Raw genomic sequence first — 20,253 nt, forward strand, 5'->3', positions numbered from 1 at the left:
CCATGGTCCACCCTGCCTGCTTGATGCTGAGCTGCCTCCTCCCCTTCATTGGCATGCACAAGCCAATGATGGATGAAAGTCAAATCTCTGTCACTTCCCACCCTAGTGGGGCTGGCTGGTAGGTGCCTGGGAGGACATCCTGGTAGATGATGCTGGACTCTGTGTCCATGAGGGCTCAGCATCAGGTGCCCTCCATGATGCAGTCCATGTAAAGGCCTCGCTCTTGACCCAGCTGGTCCACTTGACGACATGTGGGTGGAAGTTTGTTGGTGGATGAGGGCTCCATAACAGTATAGTTTCACTTTTTCCCACCCGGGCTTCCAGAGCTCCTCACGGGAGGAGGTCTGGTGGGGCTGGAATGCTTCAACCTTCTCTGCCTCTGCCAAGGAACCTGCCAGCATGGTGCTTGTAGCTGGATGCACTGGCAAAATTGTTCTGGTGTTAATGCCTTGACGAAGGCATGAGGAACACGTGGGTAATGTGGATGCTCCGCGGTCTCGCTCTCCTGTTTCTGCCAACTGGCCAGCTTCTCGCTCATAGTCTCCGCTGACGGCTGCAGGTAGTGACACTGCTCCCGCGCTGCAGCCAGAGGAGAGTGATCTCGCTGCTCGTCTAAGGAGATGCTGGGTAGGACCTGGACCATTTCCCCTCGCGGTGCCAGCGCCAGGTGGACTGCCATCTCCGTGGAGGATCAGCCGTTGTACCAAGCTGTGAGATTCACTTGGGCGAGATAGGGTTCTAGGGACTTCTGTCCGCTGTAGTTGAGCGGATCCGCAGCGCCCTCTGCTGCCTGGCACTGGCAGCGCAGCACATCAGCACATCATTGGGTCTCCCCAGGAGGACATAATGCTCAGCTGGTGGGGTCTCCTTCTGGTCTGCGGAATGAAAGTTCCAGATTTATTAACCACGCACTGCCATAGATAACTAGCAGCATTACACATAGGGAAGACTGCATTCGACATGGCACTCGTGAGCTTCATGATCTAGTTTACTGAACAAGCTGAACGGTGAATGAAATGAATGAATCGTTGCAGTGACAAAGATAATTTTTTTCACTAAAATGATTTGTTCAAAATTAAAGAATCGTTCAGGAACCACTGAAGTCTCGTTATGACCGTTAAAATTGTCTCTGCTGTGACTTTCTAGTTGCTCTCTCAGGGAGTCATTAAGATAGGTGGGGAGAAGTTGGAAATCTCCAGCTAATTAGGGTTAATTATATGTCATTTTGTCTAGATTAAACTGTTTGATATCTATGGTCTAAGGAGTTTGCAGTAAGAGAGAAACACTGTCTGTGCGACTGTCTGAATGATTTATCAAACCAAAAGGGGCTACTCAGCAATTCTGTGCTCTGTACATTATAACTAAAGAGTTATAGAGCCAAGGAGTACATAAGTAGTCTCTCCTAAATTAGGTGGTTGTCTTGAGGTCTTCATATATTAAGGCATTTAACATCTTAAGGCATTTAACATAAGTCTATATATTTGGAGAAAAATATAAAACTGCCACCAGACTAGTAGTGGTGGCTATTAATGATGACCTCACCTCAATAAATGGAAAATGTCTGCCCTGTATCACCAATGAAAGTGCAAACAGTCAAGAACACTTCTATATTTATTTACATTCAATGGGGATGGTAGCAGTACAGAATACTAAATATTGCTCCTCTTCACCTATTTTAGTCTTTAAAACCACTTTGCATTTCACCACATTTTAAAAGATAAGGAAATTTAGAAGAGGATATGTAAGAAAAATAAAAAGTACATACATAACAGAGAACCTTAGGCAGAGAACTGAGCCATTATGAATAGATGATGGGGGGTGGCACGGGTGGGAGGGATTGAGCAAAGGAGATAGACAGTTGTGTATACCCAGGCTATAGTATAAACAGGAGATGAGGAAGTGATAAGGAAATTAAGGAAATGGGTGCAGCTTAAATAGCAGTGATTAATCCACCTAGACTCAGATAGTCTGCAGTTGCAGTTGCAGATGTGACGTATTGGCAGTACAGGCAAATGCATTTGAGCTCAGAAAGACCCAGCTCATTTGGAGGACCTTTATGACCACGGCAAGGCAGTGACCAGGATCCTGTAAAACCAGCCTCTGCTAGAGCTATTTAATGTGCTAAGGGCACGCCTGGAGAAGAGGTGTATGTGAGGGGCTGTAATATATTGGCAGAGGTGTGCTGGCATCGAGGGGCCTTCTCTGTTTCAGCTTGCCACTATCTACACAACAATCCGACCCAGGAGGAACCCAACTCCGTGGGACCCAAAGCAATACAGGTGGGAGCTGACATCCGCCAATGTGTTTCTTTTATTTGAGCATCAGTAAAAGACAAGGGACTGCAAGTAAACTATCAGATAAGGCAGAACAAAGCCAAGCAAAACCGTTCTTTGTTATGGAAAGAAAATACTGTATTGAGTGTTATTAAAGGTAATTAAAACAGGATTAACTTTTCCATTACATTGTAATTGTCAACAACCGGCAAATTAGACAAAGACTGTGGACAAAAGAATAAACATTTTTTAAAAAAAGAGTTAAGGATCTGTAAAAGAAATGATAAAGGCCCCCTCCAACCAGAAGCGTCCCCTCCTCCCAAGCTTTGACCAATCTTGGGACACATGTAAAAACCCCGTCTCCCATCTCCGACTCAACACGTTTGACTTTTCTGATCTATGGGATGAAGAGGACCTAAGACTAGATATTCCTGAGGGAGATGGAGGACTTGCAGGGACACATACCTGTCAAATCAATGCAGACGTTAGGAAATCTATTCCTGCCCCACCACCGCTTGCTCCTCCTTTGCCCCCATCAATGCTGTTTAATTGCCCAAGCCCTGGTAAAGAACGAACTCTAAGACTCCACTGGAGGGCTCTCCAGTCTCTGCCTGTGCTTCCCAAGGTCAGTCGCTTTGGCACTCAGACCATCTGGGCAGGGTTAGAACCAGTCCACTTGGATACCAACAAACTGGAGTACCTGTTTGAAAGCAAAATAAACAGCAGCACTGGATGTAGGGTGAGAAAACAGCAGGTTAGTAAGTCAGTTTGTGTCTGCCTGTCTACTCAGCATTCTTGATGTAGCGAGTATGTATTGTATTTACACTGCTTCCTGCGTTCTTCTCTACTTCCCCTAGAAGCAGAAGTGCATCACGGTGCTAGGAGTGAAGCGTAGTAACATCATCACCATTGCCCTCAGCAGTCTCGCACCCCCTCGCTTGCTGCCCCCTGCCATAATGAGTATGGACTGCTGTGTGCTAGACAGAGAGGACCTGCAGGTGTGTTTCAAGCTGTATTAAGAAGAGAAGGTCTTTAGTACTTGTGATTGATAGTAGCACCAATTGTCATCACTGCAGACGTACAATCTGACTAAGATACTTAATATTAGTAAGTAAAATTAACCTAATGAATACCATTTGGATTATATCTAAATTACTTGCTGTTCAGTACTTACTGTACTGGGTGTTTTCTTTTTCAATCTGTTTAGAAACTGCAGACTCTGATCCCATCAGAAGAAGAGTTGTGCTCGATTAGAGATGCCAAGGCCCAATTCCCAGACTCTGTTTTGGGACCAGCAGAGGACTGTCTCCTCACATTGGGTAGAATTCCCCATCTGAGTCAGAGACTTCAACTTTGGGCTTTCGCTTTGGATTATGACAGTTTGGAGAGAGTGAGAGCCGCATATCTTAGCTGTGTTCATATTACTCAGTGATGTTTAGGCAGACTGTTTTGCATTTTTTCACTGTACAATACTGGTTATTTTTCCCCCAATGTTTTTTTTTTCTGCCCAGGAAATTGCTGAGCCTCTCTTCTATCTGAAGTTAGCTATGGAGCAGCTAACGGCCAGTCACACGTTCCGCTGTATCCTGGCAACCGTGTTAGCGATTGGCAACTTTCTCAATGGGTGCAAGGTGACTCTGTGGAATTCGCCTAGCTTGCTGCTCCCTGTGTTGATGTGATTCTGAGTAATGTGTCTCAGCAGGTGTCACCAAAGTATTATAGTCAGCCTAATACAGATCTCAGTGTCTAAGTCCTACAGGTCTGCCAAAGATGCATATGCATCTGAAATGGACAGCTTATAACACTTATAACTTCTCGCATAATGGACCAGCCATGTCTTGTGCTGTGTTCTTAACATAAATATGGTGTAATTAGTTGTCATTCATAAAAAGAAAATAATAGACTTAGATGTCTTGGATTTAAAGTAATTATTGTATTTCTGTAATTCTGTTATTTTCAAGACATCTCAACTTATTAAGAGCAGGCACCCTAAAGCTGCATTAACAAAATTGTCTTTTGCTTGCTTTGCACTTCCCACTAGGCCAGTGGGTTTGAGCTGAGTTACCTGGGTAAGCTGTCTCAGGTGAGAGACACGCACAGCCGCCAACCACTTTTGCACCACGTTTGCGTCTTGCTGCTGCAGCTTTACCCACGGTCCTCCGACCTGTATTCTGACATCACGGCTGTGATGCGTGTCAGTAAGGTAGGTATATATAGTCACTCTCTCTCATGCATGGCACCCTCATCTTGGCCAAAATTAATCTCCTTTCTTCCACTTGCATTTGTATTTCTATTCCAAAAAGCCTTGAGTTAAGAAAAATCACTGATATATCCAGTATATTAATTAAAAAACCTTAGATCTAACACAGGCTTATCGAGTTTGAAGAACTAGCTTTAATGTGTGTTACCTTATACACCTCTAAGATACATTTCCCATAGGTTTAGGTTTTGATACTTCAGTTTCCACTGTTTAAAAAAATGTGAATATAAGCTAACTCTCTTTATGTCCTTCCTTCTCCCTCTGTATCTTTCTCACATGCATATACTTTCTCTTTCCTTTTAGTGTGACTACAGTCAGGTGCAGTCTAACCTCACACAGCTGCAGTCTTGCTGCAAGGCATCATGGGAACAGCTGCACATGCTAGAGCGGGATAAAGGGAAGGAACTTTGGGGAGAAAATGCAGAGGGTACCCTCAGAAAGCGCCTCCCTAGGATTCTGAAGGAATGTGAGGAGAGACTGAATGTGTTGAAAGCTGTCCATCGAAGGGTCATCAATAGGTAATAAAATCTACTTCCCTTCCATACTGAGAACACTATTACAGCACTGTGACTTTAGTACTATCAGTATTAATTCTAATATTCAGCTGGCCTCAATTTACTGTTTATATATTGCCTATATCTGAAATCACACATTTCCATACTAAATAGGGCACCAAAAGAGTACACGAGACATAATAGTGTGTCCAAAACCATCATGTGCATTAGTTAAGGACACAAAAAGTTAAGATCTAAAGTGTGCAAACACTGTACAGTGTTTCAATCCCATAATTCTAGGTGTGACTTCTGAGGAAGTTAGGAGTTAACTTATGAAAATGTTGATTGATGGTAATGGTGTTTCTAATGTGAGTATAATTCTTAATATTTGAACTCACGTGATAATTTAAAAAGCATGATAAGCGTTGAATTATGCTGGTTTTTTCTATTATAAATTGTTGATGTGAAGAGCTGTCAGGACACACGATAACATTACTTTGCAGTATCAACAGCACTGAAAGATGCAATGCTGTAAATAGAAGGCATTTTAGTAAGTTTGGTAAACGGTTTGTGAAATCGGTATTTGTTGTTATGCAGGACATCTATCATTAAAGGTCAAAGTCCAGCAGTTCAAAGGTAATGCAGTGCGTCCATAAAGTGTATAAAGTTTTGCACACGAACTAAGGAATTATACTAAAAGACTGGTGACATGGTGTGTAGGGTGGTATTTTGGATTCAGCCATTGTCTCATTGTGAACTGCTCTCTGTGGTGATAAAGATTGTAATCACTATGATTTTGATTTTAAAAAGACAACAATGATATGAAGTTCTTCTTCTGCCCTTTTCTTGCAGGTTCCACTCCTTCTTGCTGTTTCTGGGATATCCACGCTGTATCGTGAAGGAGACTAGCCCTGAGGTCTTCTGTAAAACTGTCAGCAACTTTGCCCTGGAGTACCGGACGTCCCACCAGACCATTGTCAGAGAAAAGGAAAGAGAAAATGAAAGAGAGGGAGAAACGACTGCTTCTACTCCACAGTGTACCCAGCCACAGGTAACCATTGGTTGGAAGGAGCGAGGAAGACATAAGAAAAAGAAATATGGGAATGGATAAATGCAAGAAAGAGAAACTGAGGAAGAAAGTAAAGTTGACAAAGGGATGGAGTAAAATTAACTATAGAATGAGAGTTGGGAATGAGAAAATCACTGGGGGGGGGGGGGGCTGCCATGTTTGTGGAAGCGGCTTTGGGGGGAAACATTCTCTGGTGGCCTATTTCTTGCTCCTGCCTTGACCCCACCAGACTTAATTTCCACTTCTCCCTCCCCTCCCAGGAGTGTCTAGAGCACTGCAGACTTCAGGAGGTCCTGAGAACACCTGAGTCTACCCTACACCGAGACCCTAGCCTTCCCCGCTCCCGCAGAAAGAAAGGTAGGTGTACAGTACTGCTGCTCAATAAAGTTTCTTCCAGCGAAGCAGGTAGTATCATGATTAATGATATTAACTTTACCCTATACTATGTTGTATTTCTATATGATGTCTTGTACTATTTCAACAAGGTATTAAATGCTCCACTAAAACATATAGCTTATTGAATAGGCAAAAATAAAAAGTTCTTTTGTGTAAATATAAAGAGCTATGCATTTATGCAATGTAAATGTAGGCAAATGTGTGTTGTTTAAAATGCTACTGTCTGGTTATTGTAGACCTGGGAGGTGTTCCATGAAGCAGGATTTCTTGCTTAGCTGGATAACTTCTTGGATTAAAAGTAATCTGGGCTAAATGGACTTCATCTTCATTCACTTACATTTACCACAGACTACCTTAAATTTGACAAATTATCCAGCTAAACAAGAAATCCTGCTGCGAGGAACACCTCCCAGAGGTGGGAAATCTTATCCAGAAAGGACCGTTGTGTACGCGGGTTTTCACTGCAACTCCCTAATTAGATCACTAATTAGAGGACTGATTGGCTGAAGGGTTCTCACACCTGGGTTTGAACAACTGACCTAAAGGTTATGCCAAAAACCTGCATACACACTGAACCTTTGCAGGCATGATTGACCACCCTTGTTGTAAACAATGTGTGTATGCTTTCTAGGCCAAGCTTCTAGCAAGCTGAAGTGACAATGAGTGATGTGTCTCCTTCTCTTCACTCCCCAAACCTACCTAATTGTGGATCACATGATACATCGGCCGACCAGAAGCTGAGCATTCTTTAATAGCATCCAATGTCGCTGGCTAGCAGGCCCGTTACCATGGCCTGAGAACTCTACCTCCACATGGGCCAAGCAAAAGTCACATGCTGTACAACACCTATGCTATGCTTCCTGAAGACTTGAGTAGGCATGCTCCCCTTAACTTTGTTCATTAAATATTACAGCAGCGGATGTACTCAACACAGTTCTAGTAGTATATTTACATCACATTTAGTTGCGTAACAGATGCTTTTTATCCAAAGTTCCTCAAAGTTTAATAAAGTTGGATATTTTGCTAGTGAATTTCCAGTTTGGTGACCTGCCCAGGGTGATGTTTCAGACTTGAACGAGAAAGACTGGACAATACATGAAACTCAAACAGAATGTACAAATGCAACATTCTGCGTTATATTTCTGTCCTGTCTTACCTTAATAACTCTCCCTTACTTCCCAAACCACCAGGCATTACTTAAGCACAACATTTGAAAATCTGAGTAGTCTACATTTAAAATTTGGGTTAACTGTTGTTTGTTCAGTAAATTCTGTACAATAGTGAGACAGTTACCCACTCAACACTGTACCCATTTACATAAACACATGCATACATTTAACAGATGCTTCCATAAAAGCTGATGCCATACATACTTCAAATAACATAACAGATTATTCACCAAAGATCCACACTAAAAATAAACAAAAATTTCACATTAAGTATATTCCTTTTAAAAGTCAGATTTTTTTTCTAATAAAAGTTTCAGTTAAAAATAATGTTAATATAAGGATGGGATTTTACTATTGCTGCAGATGGTTATAAATCTACATCACTGGGGATACCAATTACAATTAAGCAGGCTTGTAGTGGCTCCGAGGTATTTCAGGAAACCAGCAAACTGAATAGCAGCAGTTATTGTTTAACATACTCTTCTGAGCAAGTAAATAATAAACTAACCTACTAAAAACTATCAAGACGGAATAGAATAATAAAGAATCAAAGCTAAATCAACTTTGCTCTTTTTGTGGGGTTCATCATTAACAAAACTATTATTGTTGTTATTGTTTCATTAGACTGACAGATAGACAGACAGACAGACAGATAGATAGATAGATAGATAGATAGATAGATAGATAGATAGATACTTTATTAATCCATATTAATTCCAAAAGAAATTTAGGATTTTAACTTTTATGGTTTCACCTATGTTTACTTGGGGTCACTCAATTACATTCTCAAAAAAACTACAAACTCTTAATATGCCTGCCAACTTTAAGGACATGACCAACTATCAAGTAAACTGCTTAACTACTTAATTCTAAAACTAAAGCAGTCTCCCGTATTAGCCTATTATCAGCCATAACATTTACTGTCCACTTTCACCAAGCCGCCAAAAAGATAGCTGGAGTTGAAGTAATTGCACATTTCGTGACGCTTAGCACAGGATTTGAGGGACACTTATGTTGGCCACATAAAGAAAAAGACCGCGGAACTGCGTGACGTGAGTATCCAATAAGAGATTGTGATTTAGAGGCGGGTCTTCACATAGGCGTGGCAATAATTTTACGGATATCGAGCCGGCGCCATTTTACAGTCGCAGTCGCCTCAGTGTCGTGTGTGTCGGAAAGAGACCTGAAAGCGCAAAGCTCGTCGAATTTTAGTAGCTAATTTTTAAACGTAAGCTCCTGGTGAGTATTTTGATTCAAGAGGTTTTTTTTTCATTTTTTCCTACTTTGAGCTATCTTTGGGATTTTTATTTTTATTTTTAATGTATTTTTTGTGACAGGCTTTCTGTATCTGTGATTGCGAATGTGGTGTACATTTTGTGAAGCAGGACTAGCTGACGAGCTAACAGGCTAGCTGAATGGTTACGTGGTCGCGTGAGGTTAATTAGCTAAATGTCACTAGCTCGCTTTTCATAATTGTCCTTATTGTTTTAATTTTTTCTGTCGTAAACTTCTTTTTTAATAAATGAACATTTTTTCAAGAGGTCCTTTAGTGCAGTGTGCTTAGGAGGATATTTTTAAAAGAAAATCCCGAAGACGGTTTTGTTTTTTTTCTTTTACTAAAAAAAAGAGAAAACGCCATTTTTTTTCTTCATATTTGGATTTCCTACTTTTTTATTTTCCGGCTTTATTTTTCCCCCCAATCATTTAGCTAGTTGATTTACTGTTTTCGGCAAGGCTGCTTATGGCTTGTAATTGGATGATTTAAATACATTTTTAATTCTGAATTTTGTTTTAATTTTTTGGTTTTATTCTAAATTCATCAGCTATTCAGACGTAAGACTGTTATTTTTATTTTTCTTGTCAAGGCTGGTTTTAAAGGGATTCTGAACAAACTTCTGTCTGTAATATTTTTCTGCGCATGACCGGGTTGTGGATTATGAGACTTGAAATGGACTTTCTGTGTAGCAACACAAGACTAATTCCTGAAAACATTTAATTAAAAAGTTGTAAAGAAGTTCATGTGTGGTGTGGAAATGCGTTAATTTTTTCGCTTGTACGGCTGTAGTTGTCACTTATTTCTTTCTCCTGAATGATTTCTATTCGTTAGCTGCTGGCGCGTATCAATTCATACGAGAGCGCGTGATTTAAAATACGCTGAGTGTATGAAACATTAGGGACGCCTGGTATTCCCTTAATAGATTGACGGGAGGAATCCAGGCTAAAATTCCTTTTTTTTGTTTTAATAACTTAAGGTAGTGTACATCAATTGCAGGCGACAGATTAAAGAAGGATTACAGCAGCTCTTGAGAGAATTGAGATCGTCTGGATTATGTATATAGATTAATTGTGCAAGAAATATTAATGATTTGATTGATGCCTAATAGTAGGCACCTGATGTGCTGATTTGAGCTCAAGAACTGTAAGGTGTATTGGAAATCATCTGATACCCAAAAGATTTTAAGTCAGGGAAAAGTTTAAGGTAGGCAAATCGTGTGGATGAAGACTGACTTACTGTAGGCAATGTGGCAGTCCCATCATATTGATGGGGTAAGATAAAAGAATGTCTCTCATTACATCTTGAGAGGATGGAGTTATTCTTTATGCAAAAAATAAACTGCTGTTAAAGTTGAGAAGGGAAGGAAAAACTTTGAACACTCAAGTACTGAAGAAAAGCATTTCTTGGTCTATTTTTTTATTGTATGCTGATGGGGGCTGGGGACTAGAATAGAGAGGAAAAAAAACCAATTATCCCTCGTGCAATGTGTCATCATAGCATGCTGGTGTTGTTGTTTTGTTAATGTGAGGAGTATTTCATGTCATGCATTGACCTCTTGATAAAAGTGGGACAGTGTCTGAATACAACAGGATATCTGAACACCATTTCCAATCAGGAGCATCCCTGCATGGCAGATCTTTTTTGGTTTTTTAAGTAGGAGAGTGCCTGTGTCCAATGGTTAAGATTGGTATGGTATGTTTTTATGGACACTGAAATCATCTTAATACAGGTCTGAAGTCTGTAGAATAAGACGGACCAAGCTATTTGGAGTGTAATTCCGCTACCAACCAACTTAATGCAAACAATAGAGTTGGTGTGGTTCAGCATCCCTGTAGAATGCTCTTTATGCTCGAGTCCATTCCTCAATGAATTTGATCCAAAGCAAAAGGGGTGCAAAACAATATAAGGAAGTGTCCCTAATGTTTTGTATACTTGGTGAAACTGCCATGATGCTGTTCTGTTTTTTGACAACACATCTGCTTTGCCTGCTGGCACTCACATTTGGCATGAATGGCCAGATACAGTACTATTTCAAATAAAAGGCAAACCAGTTTCATACTTTGAGTTTTTAATTTCATACTAGAGTTTTGAAACCCTTCTCGCCCCTCAGTGAGAATTCGTTGTCACTTTGTCATTATTCCTAATTAAACTTTCCCCCTTTATTTTTATTTTTCAGTTTTTGCTGCAGCTTTTTTGAACAACGGCGACCCGTAAGTTACTTCTCAAACATTTTTCCCCTCCACTTTCATGCCACCTGCTAGTACATACCTGTATTTTTAATCTGCAGAATGTTTTTTCCAACATAAAGGTTTCCCCCTTCCCTTTTAATTTTCTTTGATTCTACTTTTACTTTGTTCGAGTCAACTATAATTTTGCTTTGTACTTTGGATAAGCTGTAGGGCCTTCATGAATACCGAATGGTCTTTCAGTGTTTTTTTTTTTCTTCCGTTTTTTCTTCTTTTTCTCTCCTTTTTTTTTTTTTTTTTTTAAAAGAAATTTCTCCCCTCACCCAGTGGAGGATGATGTACTGACTAGACAACCATTTGCTGTTGCAAAAAAAGAAAGAAAACTACTGGAAGATAAACACTTTCTGAAGTGTACTTTTGGCAAATATAAGTTTATAGTTAGAAATTTCGTTTCTAAAGTAGTAGGTGGCAAGCCAAATTGTAAAATGACAAAAACTGATGAGCACATAACTAGAATGAATCTGCTTCAAACATTTCCTATAATATTGGTTCACTTCTGGGGAGTTTAGTCGTAAATCACTAAGGAGTGATGGGAAACCAGTCACATTTATCAAGATTGCTGCTGTTTTCTCTCTTTATAGTTTATGATTGTCTAAAGATTTTATTTGTTCACCAGTCATTTGTTTTGTGAAGTTTACCATAGTGTACTAAGTGATTGAATTGAAGCAGTTGAATGCATCGTACCATGTTTTATGGTTAAAATTGTGTTGGCAGTTTGTAAAGCAAACTACCTACCTCTTAGGTTATAAATAAAGTTTTCTTTCCTTTGGTTATTTTGATGCATATTATTTCTGACCCGATAAATGTATACTAACAAACTACTGAGTTGGTTGCGTGTGTGCAACACAGAACTGGGGTTTGTGAGTGTGTGTATGTATAATATACAAATAAACGCATCTTTTTGGTTTGTAATGTTTTTTTTTTTTTTTGAGGGGAAATGTTCAAAAGAATTGTCGTTCACGTTGACAGACTTGTTTTATTTCCTTTCTTAGGACTCCATCAGACAACAGTGGAAGAGCGAGAAAATAAATGTTTCAATGAGGAGTGGATTTGAACCTGTTTAAAGCTAATTGTAGAATCAAACACCAGTATACCAATTAAACCCAGAACCTGAAATGCAGCCCAGTTATTTTAGTGTCCAAGCACATCATCTTACTAGCTGAGAAAACATTCTTTAAATCTGTAATATCATTCATCAGATGGGCTTTCTTGTAGTCCATGTATCACTACATTTACTCTGCCCCAGTCAAACTGTAGGAATGTTATGATTTTAGGTGATTTCTTCTACACACTATGGAATTCCAAAGATACAACATCCTTGGGGCCTTTTCATGTTATGATTGCCATTGGAATACTTTAAGAACTTAATCAGCTATGATGATGCAAGCCCAATACTGATATTCAAACTTACACCAGAAAGCTTAAAAACATTTTAATTAAGTAGTTGCATTAATTAAGGTTGGTTACTGAGCTCAAACCAAAAGCTAAAAGGTGTATAATGGCTTTGGATTACTTACCTAAGACATTAAATAGAAACTAAAGTATAGTGTGAAGCTGAACCCAGGACATGTCAGAATAATTTCTGATTTCCTGTCCTGGTGAATATCCGCATTTTTGTTGCATATAGTGAAACAATGCATGGTTTAGTTGGTCTGTATTAAGGAACCACGTGGTGTTTTCTAGATTATGTATGACTTGTATATACTTGTTTCACTGTTAAAATGGATTTCGTCTTTAGGTATGGATGCCTTGAATTTTGAAGAACCATTCACATTTCAGAAATGAAATGTCTACAACTGTCCTACCAACATGTTATTATTTTGCTGGTTATTTCCGTTAGCATGCTGACAACAGATGTAGGGATGTTTGGAGGTGGGGTTGTGTTTAGTGAGGTGTCTTTAATGATGTGTCTGCTAATCCATCAATGGCTAGGCTCACTACATCCTGTAAATTGAAGGCTACTGGGAGGCTAACTTAACTGAAAGTTCAAGACTGCAAAGATGCCTGCTGATATACACTGGGCACCACCTCACAGTGAGAGAAAGTAAATGCTGACATAACTTCCTCTCCACAAGGGCACTGAACATTGACAATGAATAGGTAACCCCTAATTACTTATTATGTTAGTGTTTTTGTACTACTGTCACTGCAATACATAAAAGGAATACTTAGAATCCTTAACCTGAAGTGCCTATTGAGAAGACGGCAGTAAAATGCTTGTCAAAAACTCCAATGCTCTCCATGAAGTCTTAATCAGACAGAAAGGGGACAAGCAAAATCTATATATCAGATATATAGATGAGGGGTTACCTGCTGGATTTAACTGTACCGAGCCTTGCAACAGTGATGAAAGTTTATCTTGTAACATTATCTCATTGTCAAACTTTGGAAAATCAGACCACACTCCATTAACTCCCCTGTGGTGCACCATGGGAAGTGCCTGCCTTAGGAAGGGTTCATACTGAGGTGAAGCGTGGCCTCGGATCATACTGTAGTTAGGCTGTGGGTTCTGTGCGTCTCAGCTCTGTTTCAGCAGTCAGTTAATTTGTCATAAATGAAACCCATCGACTTTTGCAGATGTGTGTCATTTACAGATGAATAATTTCTATCAGCAAAGAGCCAGGTGTTGTATACTAACAAAGACTATTTTGGCTTGAATTTTGAAGGACCATTTCAGAAATGAAATGTGTAAAACTATTCTACCAACATGTTGTTATTCTGCTAACAAAGACTTTTGTATGAAAACCCACAGGCTGCTTATTCTGACTTGCTCTTGCCATGCTTGCCTTTGCCCCTTTAAAGGATACAGAAGGAGAGAATACCACCTTTTGGTTTCGTGGTTCATTGATTTAATTTTTCTTGTTCCATAAAGAGGATGGAACTGCTCAACTCGCTGTCTCCTACTCTCCCCTACTTCCATCATGACAGCTGGCTTTCCACTGGTAGCAGCGTAATGGCCAGCAACGTGACCAACAAAACTGACCCGCGCTCACTGAACTCACGAGTGTTCATCGGGAACCTGAACACACTGCTGGTGACCAAGGCCGACGTGGAAGCCATCTTTAGCAAGTACGGCAAGATTGTGGGCTGCTCCGTTCACAAGGGCTATGCCTTTGTGCAGTACTCCAATGAGCGGAATGCACGCGCTGCGGTGGCCGGCGAAGACGGTCGCATGATCGTGGGCCAGGTGTTGGGTAAGCTGCCTATTAGAGTGGGAACCTTCTTTGAGGGCTGGGCAGTCGGTATGCGGCAGGAAAGTAGTAGAAGTGAGACCCTGCACCCATTTCTCACACAGATATTAACTTGGCGGGTGAACCCAAGCCTCACCGATCGAAGAACATCAAGCGCTCTGCGGGTGATATGTATAGGTCAGGCTCCTGCCACTTTTTCATTTTTACCCCCAGATTCATTTATTTGGCTTTAATGACAGAGAAAATGCACAGCAAAAAACAAACTATAAAAATGATGCACAATCTAATAAACAATTGTGATACTGTGTAATATGTTTCCTCTTCCTTTCCAGCTCGACTTTTGATCTGGACTATGACTTTCAGAGGGATTACTATGACAGGTATGCATAAAGAGTGTGGAATCTCCCTGTGTCTTCACAAGACTGTTTATAAATGTTACTTCTTCCTGTCAGGATGTACTCGTACCCCTCCCGGGTGCCGCCGCCTCCTCCACCCCTGTCCCGGGCAGCGATTCCATCCAAGCGTCCACGGGTGAGTGCCAGTGGTGGAGGTGGCCGACGCACCAAGAGCAGTTTCTCCTCTTCCTCCAAAAGCAGCCAGAGAATCTCCTCCTCCTCTTCACGAGCTGGTAGGTAGTTACTGCTTCCTGCTTTTTAAATCCTGGACCAGAATTTTGTGTGTGTGCGTGTGCACTGCAGTAGTATAGGGCTTTATCATATATTACATTTTAAGGGTTTTCTCCCTGTTTCCCTAGTAAAGGCAGATGACCTGCAGACTATAAAGAAAGAACTAACACAGATCAAACACAAAGTGGACTACCTGCTGGAGAGCCTGGAGCGCATGGAAAAGGACCACAGCAAGAAGTCAGGTAAGATAGACACCAAAACTGTATATTCATGTCATATATACAACAATACGAAGGAAACGCACAGTGCTTCTTCCAGTGTGCCACGTAGGCCTTGTTATGTCTATCAGAAATGTTTACACTTGAGTTAGATTCGAGGCAAGAACCTGGCTAACTTCCTTGTCTTAGTAATGCCCTTCACTATGGTCCTACTCAATTGGTGACTATCTGGAACCGTTATTCTGGACAGAAGGGAAAAGTTTGAAATCAGAGCCGGGGGAAGTTTCCTCACTTCAGCACTCCAGCAGCTCCAGCAGCAAGAAAGACGAGAGCGGGAAAAGGGAGAGGGAGAGAGAGGCACCGGAACTTAACGACTCTGAAGAGGAGGGAGACTTGTTGGAGGAAGAGGAGGTAAGCAGTGGTTGGGGGGGAGGTTTTAAAGACATTGAGCAAGGGAGGGTGAATGATTTAACTCTGGAGGGAAAATAAAAAGTATTCAAGAATTTTTATGCAGCGGTCACCTAGGCAGAGGTGATGAAGAAACGGCCACACACTGAAGAGTGTAGTGTACCTTCTCCTGTCTCCTAAATTATTTTGTTCCTTCAGGTGAAGAGTCGAGGGAGGGAGGAAGACAATGATGATGAGGAGGAAGAGGGGGAGCAAGAAGAAGGAGAAGATGATGGTGATAGCGCCAATGGAGATGATGACTCGTAGATGCAGCAAGAGACGCACGGCTTGCATGCACATGGTCCCGTAAAAAAAACAAATCAGCTGATCTCACGATACCTAGCACACAGGAGTGAAACAGAGTAGAACAAAATTGTACAAACTTTGCTGTCAATCCACATGCCTTGTACAGACACCTTTCTGATCCATACTCTTCATTAATCTGTATGCAAACTACTGGCTATACTAAATCTGTCATGCATCTTTCATCTACAGTCACCTCCCACCGTTTTCTTCAGCAGATGTTATGTTTTGTTCTTCTCCTACCTGCTTTTAATGTAGTGGCTACCAGCCTTCCTACTCTTTAAAAAGCATGAAGTGAAGGCAGATGTCCTCATTTCAGAACCAGTACAACTGCAGTAAAAAGGTCAGGGAAGGAAAAGAGTAAGGAGGAGAGAGGCAGTTACATTCATTGAACAAAAAAACCTGTGTTGCATGATGGCTGGTTACTTTACGGAATGTCTGTGATGTGTTGCAGTTGTTTCTTTTGGCCAGTAGGTGGCAGTAAGAGACAATGGCTTTGTGTCTGTTTACTGTATTTAAGGGAAATAGGATTTGTATAGTTAAACTGTTTTACATTTTTGAAAAATGGTAGTTATCAGATTTCTGTTGAACAGCAGTTTTTTTCCTTCGAATAGTGAAGATTTCTGTAATTATATGGAAAACTATAAAGTACTTTGAATTATCCAAATTCACTGTAATGCAGCGACTTCATGTTGTTTTTTTATTTAAATTTGTTTTGTTTCAAGTGTGACAATAAATTTCAATAAGCTTTCCATATCTGTTTGTTTTACTTGCTTTGCCTGCCTCCTGTGCATATCAGATGAGGCCTCTGTGTCGTGGGAATGCTCTGATAGGAGGTCCCCTCTCATGGGTGTGATAAGCAGTTTTTGAGGGCTGACTGGACTAGATGGAAAGGGGACGGCAGAAGGATACAGATATCTCATGAGTTCAGAGCCTGTTTGGAGTTTATGTCAAGAAAATGTTCTGCCAGTTTGCCTTAAAATCAATGTGAAGCAGAGATGGCAATGAAGGGGTGGAAAAATATGAGGGGAAAAAAATTCACAGGTTATTGACAGAAGGGGAGGTAACAGTTAAGATCTATCTGCTTGCATAAAACAGGGAGCAGGGAAATGAGAAACAGAGAAGCTGAGCACTGTAAAGTTTAGGGTGATTTATGAGTGTATCCCAGAGGAGGGCAGCTGTGGGCTGGAGGGGTCTGCTGGTGAGAGGGACTTTTGTGCTGCTGCAGCCTCAATCAAAGGGAATGAGCCCATCCGGGAGGGGGAGGAGGGGGAGGTGGAGAGAGGGAGTCTTTGTGTGAGCGTGTCAGTGGAGCTGGTGCCAGGAGAACCACTGCTTCCTGTCCCCCTCTCCATGTGTGAGCTACACCCTCCACGCGGAGAGGAAAGGGGAGGGGCGGGGAGCACAGTCAAGCTGTTTTGTATTCCTCTTCGGCCTCCTTAGATCTATCCTCTGTTTCACTTTCCCTCTTTTTGCTGTCCTTACATTTATCCCCCCCCCCCCCCCCACACACACACTTCTTTCTGCTTTGTCACTCATTCTTGGCTTTTTCATTGGCCATCAATCTCACTCTGTTGGCTCTATCTGTTTCTAAAATGTAAAAATATTGCTGCCAGGTATTTCAGAGAAATTTCTGCGTGTGATGGACTATGCAGACTAACGTTTGTACATCATCGTATCTGTCATCAGGGAAACAAATGAAAACGACATATCTAAGAAACCACAACTTTTCCTTTTTTCTATATAAAAAAAGCATCTGCCTAGTATTTGTGGTCATTTTCCTTTTGTTTATAAACATGATTAGAAGTTTTATGGTTTCAGGTGTGTTTGTTGGATGCTAACTTTATTGTATGTATCTTTCATTGCACTGACATCACAGCAACTGGCTTTTAAAAGTAGGTCAACACAACTGTGATGTCACTCCCTAGGGAACAATTCAGTGGCCAATCATGTGTAAACACTCCCCCTCACCCCCCCCACAGGAAAACAAACAGCTTCCTTCATTTTATATGCATGAGTCCTGGCATGACAGAGTTGTTTTTAGATATACACCCCGATTCAAACATAGAAACACATACCTACACAGTCTTTCACAGATTGTTCACATGCAAACAGACATACACATAGAGTGTTGCTATATAGACATTCTTCCTCATCACCCAGGTGAACATAAATACATACACAAGCACATTAAAAGCTGGGCTTGTATTACAATCAAAATAATTGCGCTCTTTATAGCAGAACAATGGTGAAACCTCAATCCATTTACAGAAGTCTGCAGGATAATTAGAGAGCGCTTTCTTGGTAGACAATCCTAACAAGCTGGGCATCAGACTGTGGAGCCCCAATAAAACAATTAACGAGTGTTTCTGTAAGTCACTTAAGTGTTGATAATTATTTAAATTCAGCAGACATGTACAATATGAAAAGACATTGGTAGAGTATCAGGGCTCCCTCTCTGGTCATGAAGAGAATACAAGTATGCTTAAGTTAAAACAAGAGGTAGTTATGGGGGTAACACTTTACTTGAATCAGTCTACATAAGGGTGACATGTAACCGTCATAAGAATGACATGACACATGTCCACCGAATGACACATTATGACAACAGTCATAAACATCAATGATGCGTCATTAATGTGCAGACGTGTCATGTCATTCTTATGACGGTTACATGTCACCCTTATGTAGACTGTTTCAAGTGTTACCATTATGGGTAACAGACAACTTTGTTTGGGAAACTACAGTATAGTATATTACTTTATAAGACTGATGAAAGTGGATATCTCACAATATGAGTGCTTGCCACCAGACAAACATAGACCTGCCCTTCATTTCCTGGCTGACCACACTGAATCCCACAGAATCCCCTTGTATCATTTTTCAGTGGTGCAGTTTGTCCATTTTGAAATATGACTCCATTTGGATTCTATTGCTCATTAAACACATTGGAAGCTACCTATTTTTCTGGCATTTGTATTTGTATCGCAGAGAAATAAACACAAGAGTTTGACAAGGAGAAGATGCCAGTTGCATTGTCAAACAACTGGTTAGTAAAGCTTTCAGAACTGTGAGCAGAACTGGTGGAAGTGCTGTGTGATGTCATCTTGTACACCCCAGTGATGAGTTGGATTCATACTAGAACATATAAAAGAGTAAGAACATTGTGTTTTTTAGGGCAGATGCTTAAGTTTCACGAAGATGCTATGTTTGCATGAATCTCACCATGTTGTAGTACAAAGACCTTAATGCAATACAAAATAAACAAAAAATTGTGATCAAAAAGGTACTTTTATTTGATATGGATATTGTACATATTTTGTGGTTAAATAATATTTGATGGTTTTGAAACATAACGTAAATACAACTTAACAATGCAAGACTTATTACAAGTACTGTACATATTCATTGGTAATACTCTTACTTATTCATTTGTAGTGTCCACATGAAAATGCAATCAAGTATCAAGGTACTCACAGGTTGTTTCTTACACACGTCTTACCACTAACAGATTCTAGGTAGTATGTGAATATATATAATGATGGATACAGTGAATATATAATCTTATTTAATCTTTATTATCCACTTTTCCACCCCTCCCCACTTTTAACCATTTAATTTATTGCTTGTTTTTATTTAACTGTTATTTGTCTCACAGTCTAAGGAATAACAAGATTTCACTGCGAAATGTATCTGCATTTATAACCATGCATGTGACAAATCATGAATCTTGAAGTGAAGTTTTGGCAGCAGAACGGTAAGCAAATTAAGATAAAATACAAAAAACACTGGAGCGAAATCAAGGCATCATGTAGGAATGTGTGATCCACTAGAAAATTGAATGCCTGGTCAGAGTTTCTAATTAAATTTAACAATAAAGCTGATGAAAAAACATGATTTTTAGTGCAAAACTGACCTTTTATTTAACTGTTCACTTTGAAACTTTTACTAACTTTTGCACTCCAGTATGGTATGATTTGGACATAAGGATGTGATTATTACTAAATACTCTAAATACTGTAGCGCTTGGCAGACTGATGCATCTCAGTGGCAGGGAAGAGACGAGGTGCGACGGTTCTATGCATAGGTTGCTCTTTACATGTAGTCCTTAAATTGATCTCACACAAGCACTGCAAGGTACTGCAATCTGATGGTAGAAGTAAAACCTACATCTCTCTCTGCATCACAGCCAAACAGAACAGCAACACAACTATACTGATTATTATTTAGCTGGACACTGCAAGGTTTCGCAGTTTCTGTGCACTAGTCACCCTACTGATAACAA

At 40.4% G+C, this 20,253-nt stretch overlaps 2 protein-coding genes across 7 annotated transcripts; both read left to right on the top strand.

The window, feature by feature from the left end:
- The first annotated feature begins 1,898 nt into the window (after positions 1–1,898).
- On the top strand, positions 1,899–10,995 carry LOC111858099 (FH1/FH2 domain-containing protein 1). Of its 2 annotated transcripts, none has more exons than XM_023839516.2 (9): positions 1,899–3,027; positions 3,131–3,271; positions 3,481–3,663; positions 3,785–3,904; positions 4,315–4,476; positions 4,837–5,051; positions 5,880–6,078; positions 6,357–6,453; positions 7,124–10,995. In XM_023839516.2, exons 1-9 carry the CDS (start codon positions 2,554–2,556, stop codon positions 7,147–7,149), a joined length of 1,617 nt encoding a protein of 538 aa, XP_023695284.1. In that variant the 5' UTR covers positions 1,899–2,553; the 3' UTR covers positions 7,150–10,995. The 2 variants fall into 2 exon arrangements, with proteins under 2 accessions (XP_023695284.1, XP_023695285.1); XM_023839517.2 differs by having other exon boundaries at positions 1,902–2,279; positions 7,124–7,523.
- hnrnpc (heterogeneous nuclear ribonucleoprotein C) lies at positions 8,788–16,724 on the top strand. 5 transcript variants are annotated; one of them, XM_023839538.2, is made up of 10 exons: positions 8,788–8,900; positions 11,114–11,147; positions 12,176–13,283; positions 14,056–14,377; positions 14,479–14,551; positions 14,707–14,754; positions 14,827–15,002; positions 15,129–15,242; positions 15,469–15,629; positions 15,825–16,724. In XM_023839538.2, exons 4-10 carry the CDS (start codon positions 14,059–14,061, stop codon positions 15,930–15,932), a joined length of 999 nt encoding a protein of 332 aa, XP_023695306.1. In that variant the 5' UTR covers positions 8,788–8,900; positions 11,114–11,147; positions 12,176–13,283; positions 14,056–14,058; the 3' UTR covers positions 15,933–16,724. The 5 variants fall into 5 exon arrangements, with proteins under 5 accessions (XP_023695306.1, XP_023695308.1, XP_023695305.1 ...); XM_023839540.2 differs by having other exon boundaries at positions 14,112–14,377; XM_023839537.2 differs by having other exon boundaries at positions 12,176–14,377.
- The last annotated feature ends 3,529 nt before the right edge of the window (positions 16,725–20,253 follow it).

Source organism: Paramormyrops kingsleyae, chromosome 12, assembly GCF_048594095.1.
Source record: "Paramormyrops kingsleyae isolate MSU_618 chromosome 12, PKINGS_0.4, whole genome shotgun sequence".
Lineage (NCBI taxonomy): Eukaryota > Metazoa > Chordata > Actinopteri > Osteoglossiformes > Mormyridae > Paramormyrops > Paramormyrops kingsleyae.

What these genes read in the sequence shown, in the direction of transcription:
- LOC111858099 (XM_023839516.2), top strand. Translation starts at nt 2,554, where the DNA reads ATGATAAAGGCCCCCTCCAACCAGAAGCGTCCCCTCCTCCCAAGCTTT. An exon ending in TAGACAGAGAGGACCTGCAG is followed by an intron (nt 3,272 to 3,480) that starts GTGTGTTTCAAG and finishes CAATCTGTTTAG; the next exon opens with AAACTGCAGACTCTGATCCC. An exon ending in ATTATGACAGTTTGGAGAGA is followed by an intron (nt 3,664 to 3,784) that starts GTGAGAGCCGCA and finishes TTTTCTGCCCAG; the next exon opens with GAAATTGCTGAGCCTCTCTT.
- hnrnpc (XM_023839537.2), top strand. Translation starts at nt 14,059, where the DNA reads ATGGAACTGCTCAACTCGCTGTCTCCTACTCTCCCCTACTTCCATCAT. An exon ending in GATCGTGGGCCAGGTGTTGG is followed by an intron (nt 14,378 to 14,478) that starts GTAAGCTGCCTA and finishes TTTCTCACACAG; the next exon opens with ATATTAACTTGGCGGGTGAA. An exon ending in CAGAGGGATTACTATGACAG is followed by an intron (nt 14,755 to 14,826) that starts GTATGCATAAAG and finishes TCTTCCTGTCAG; the next exon opens with GATGTACTCGTACCCCTCCC.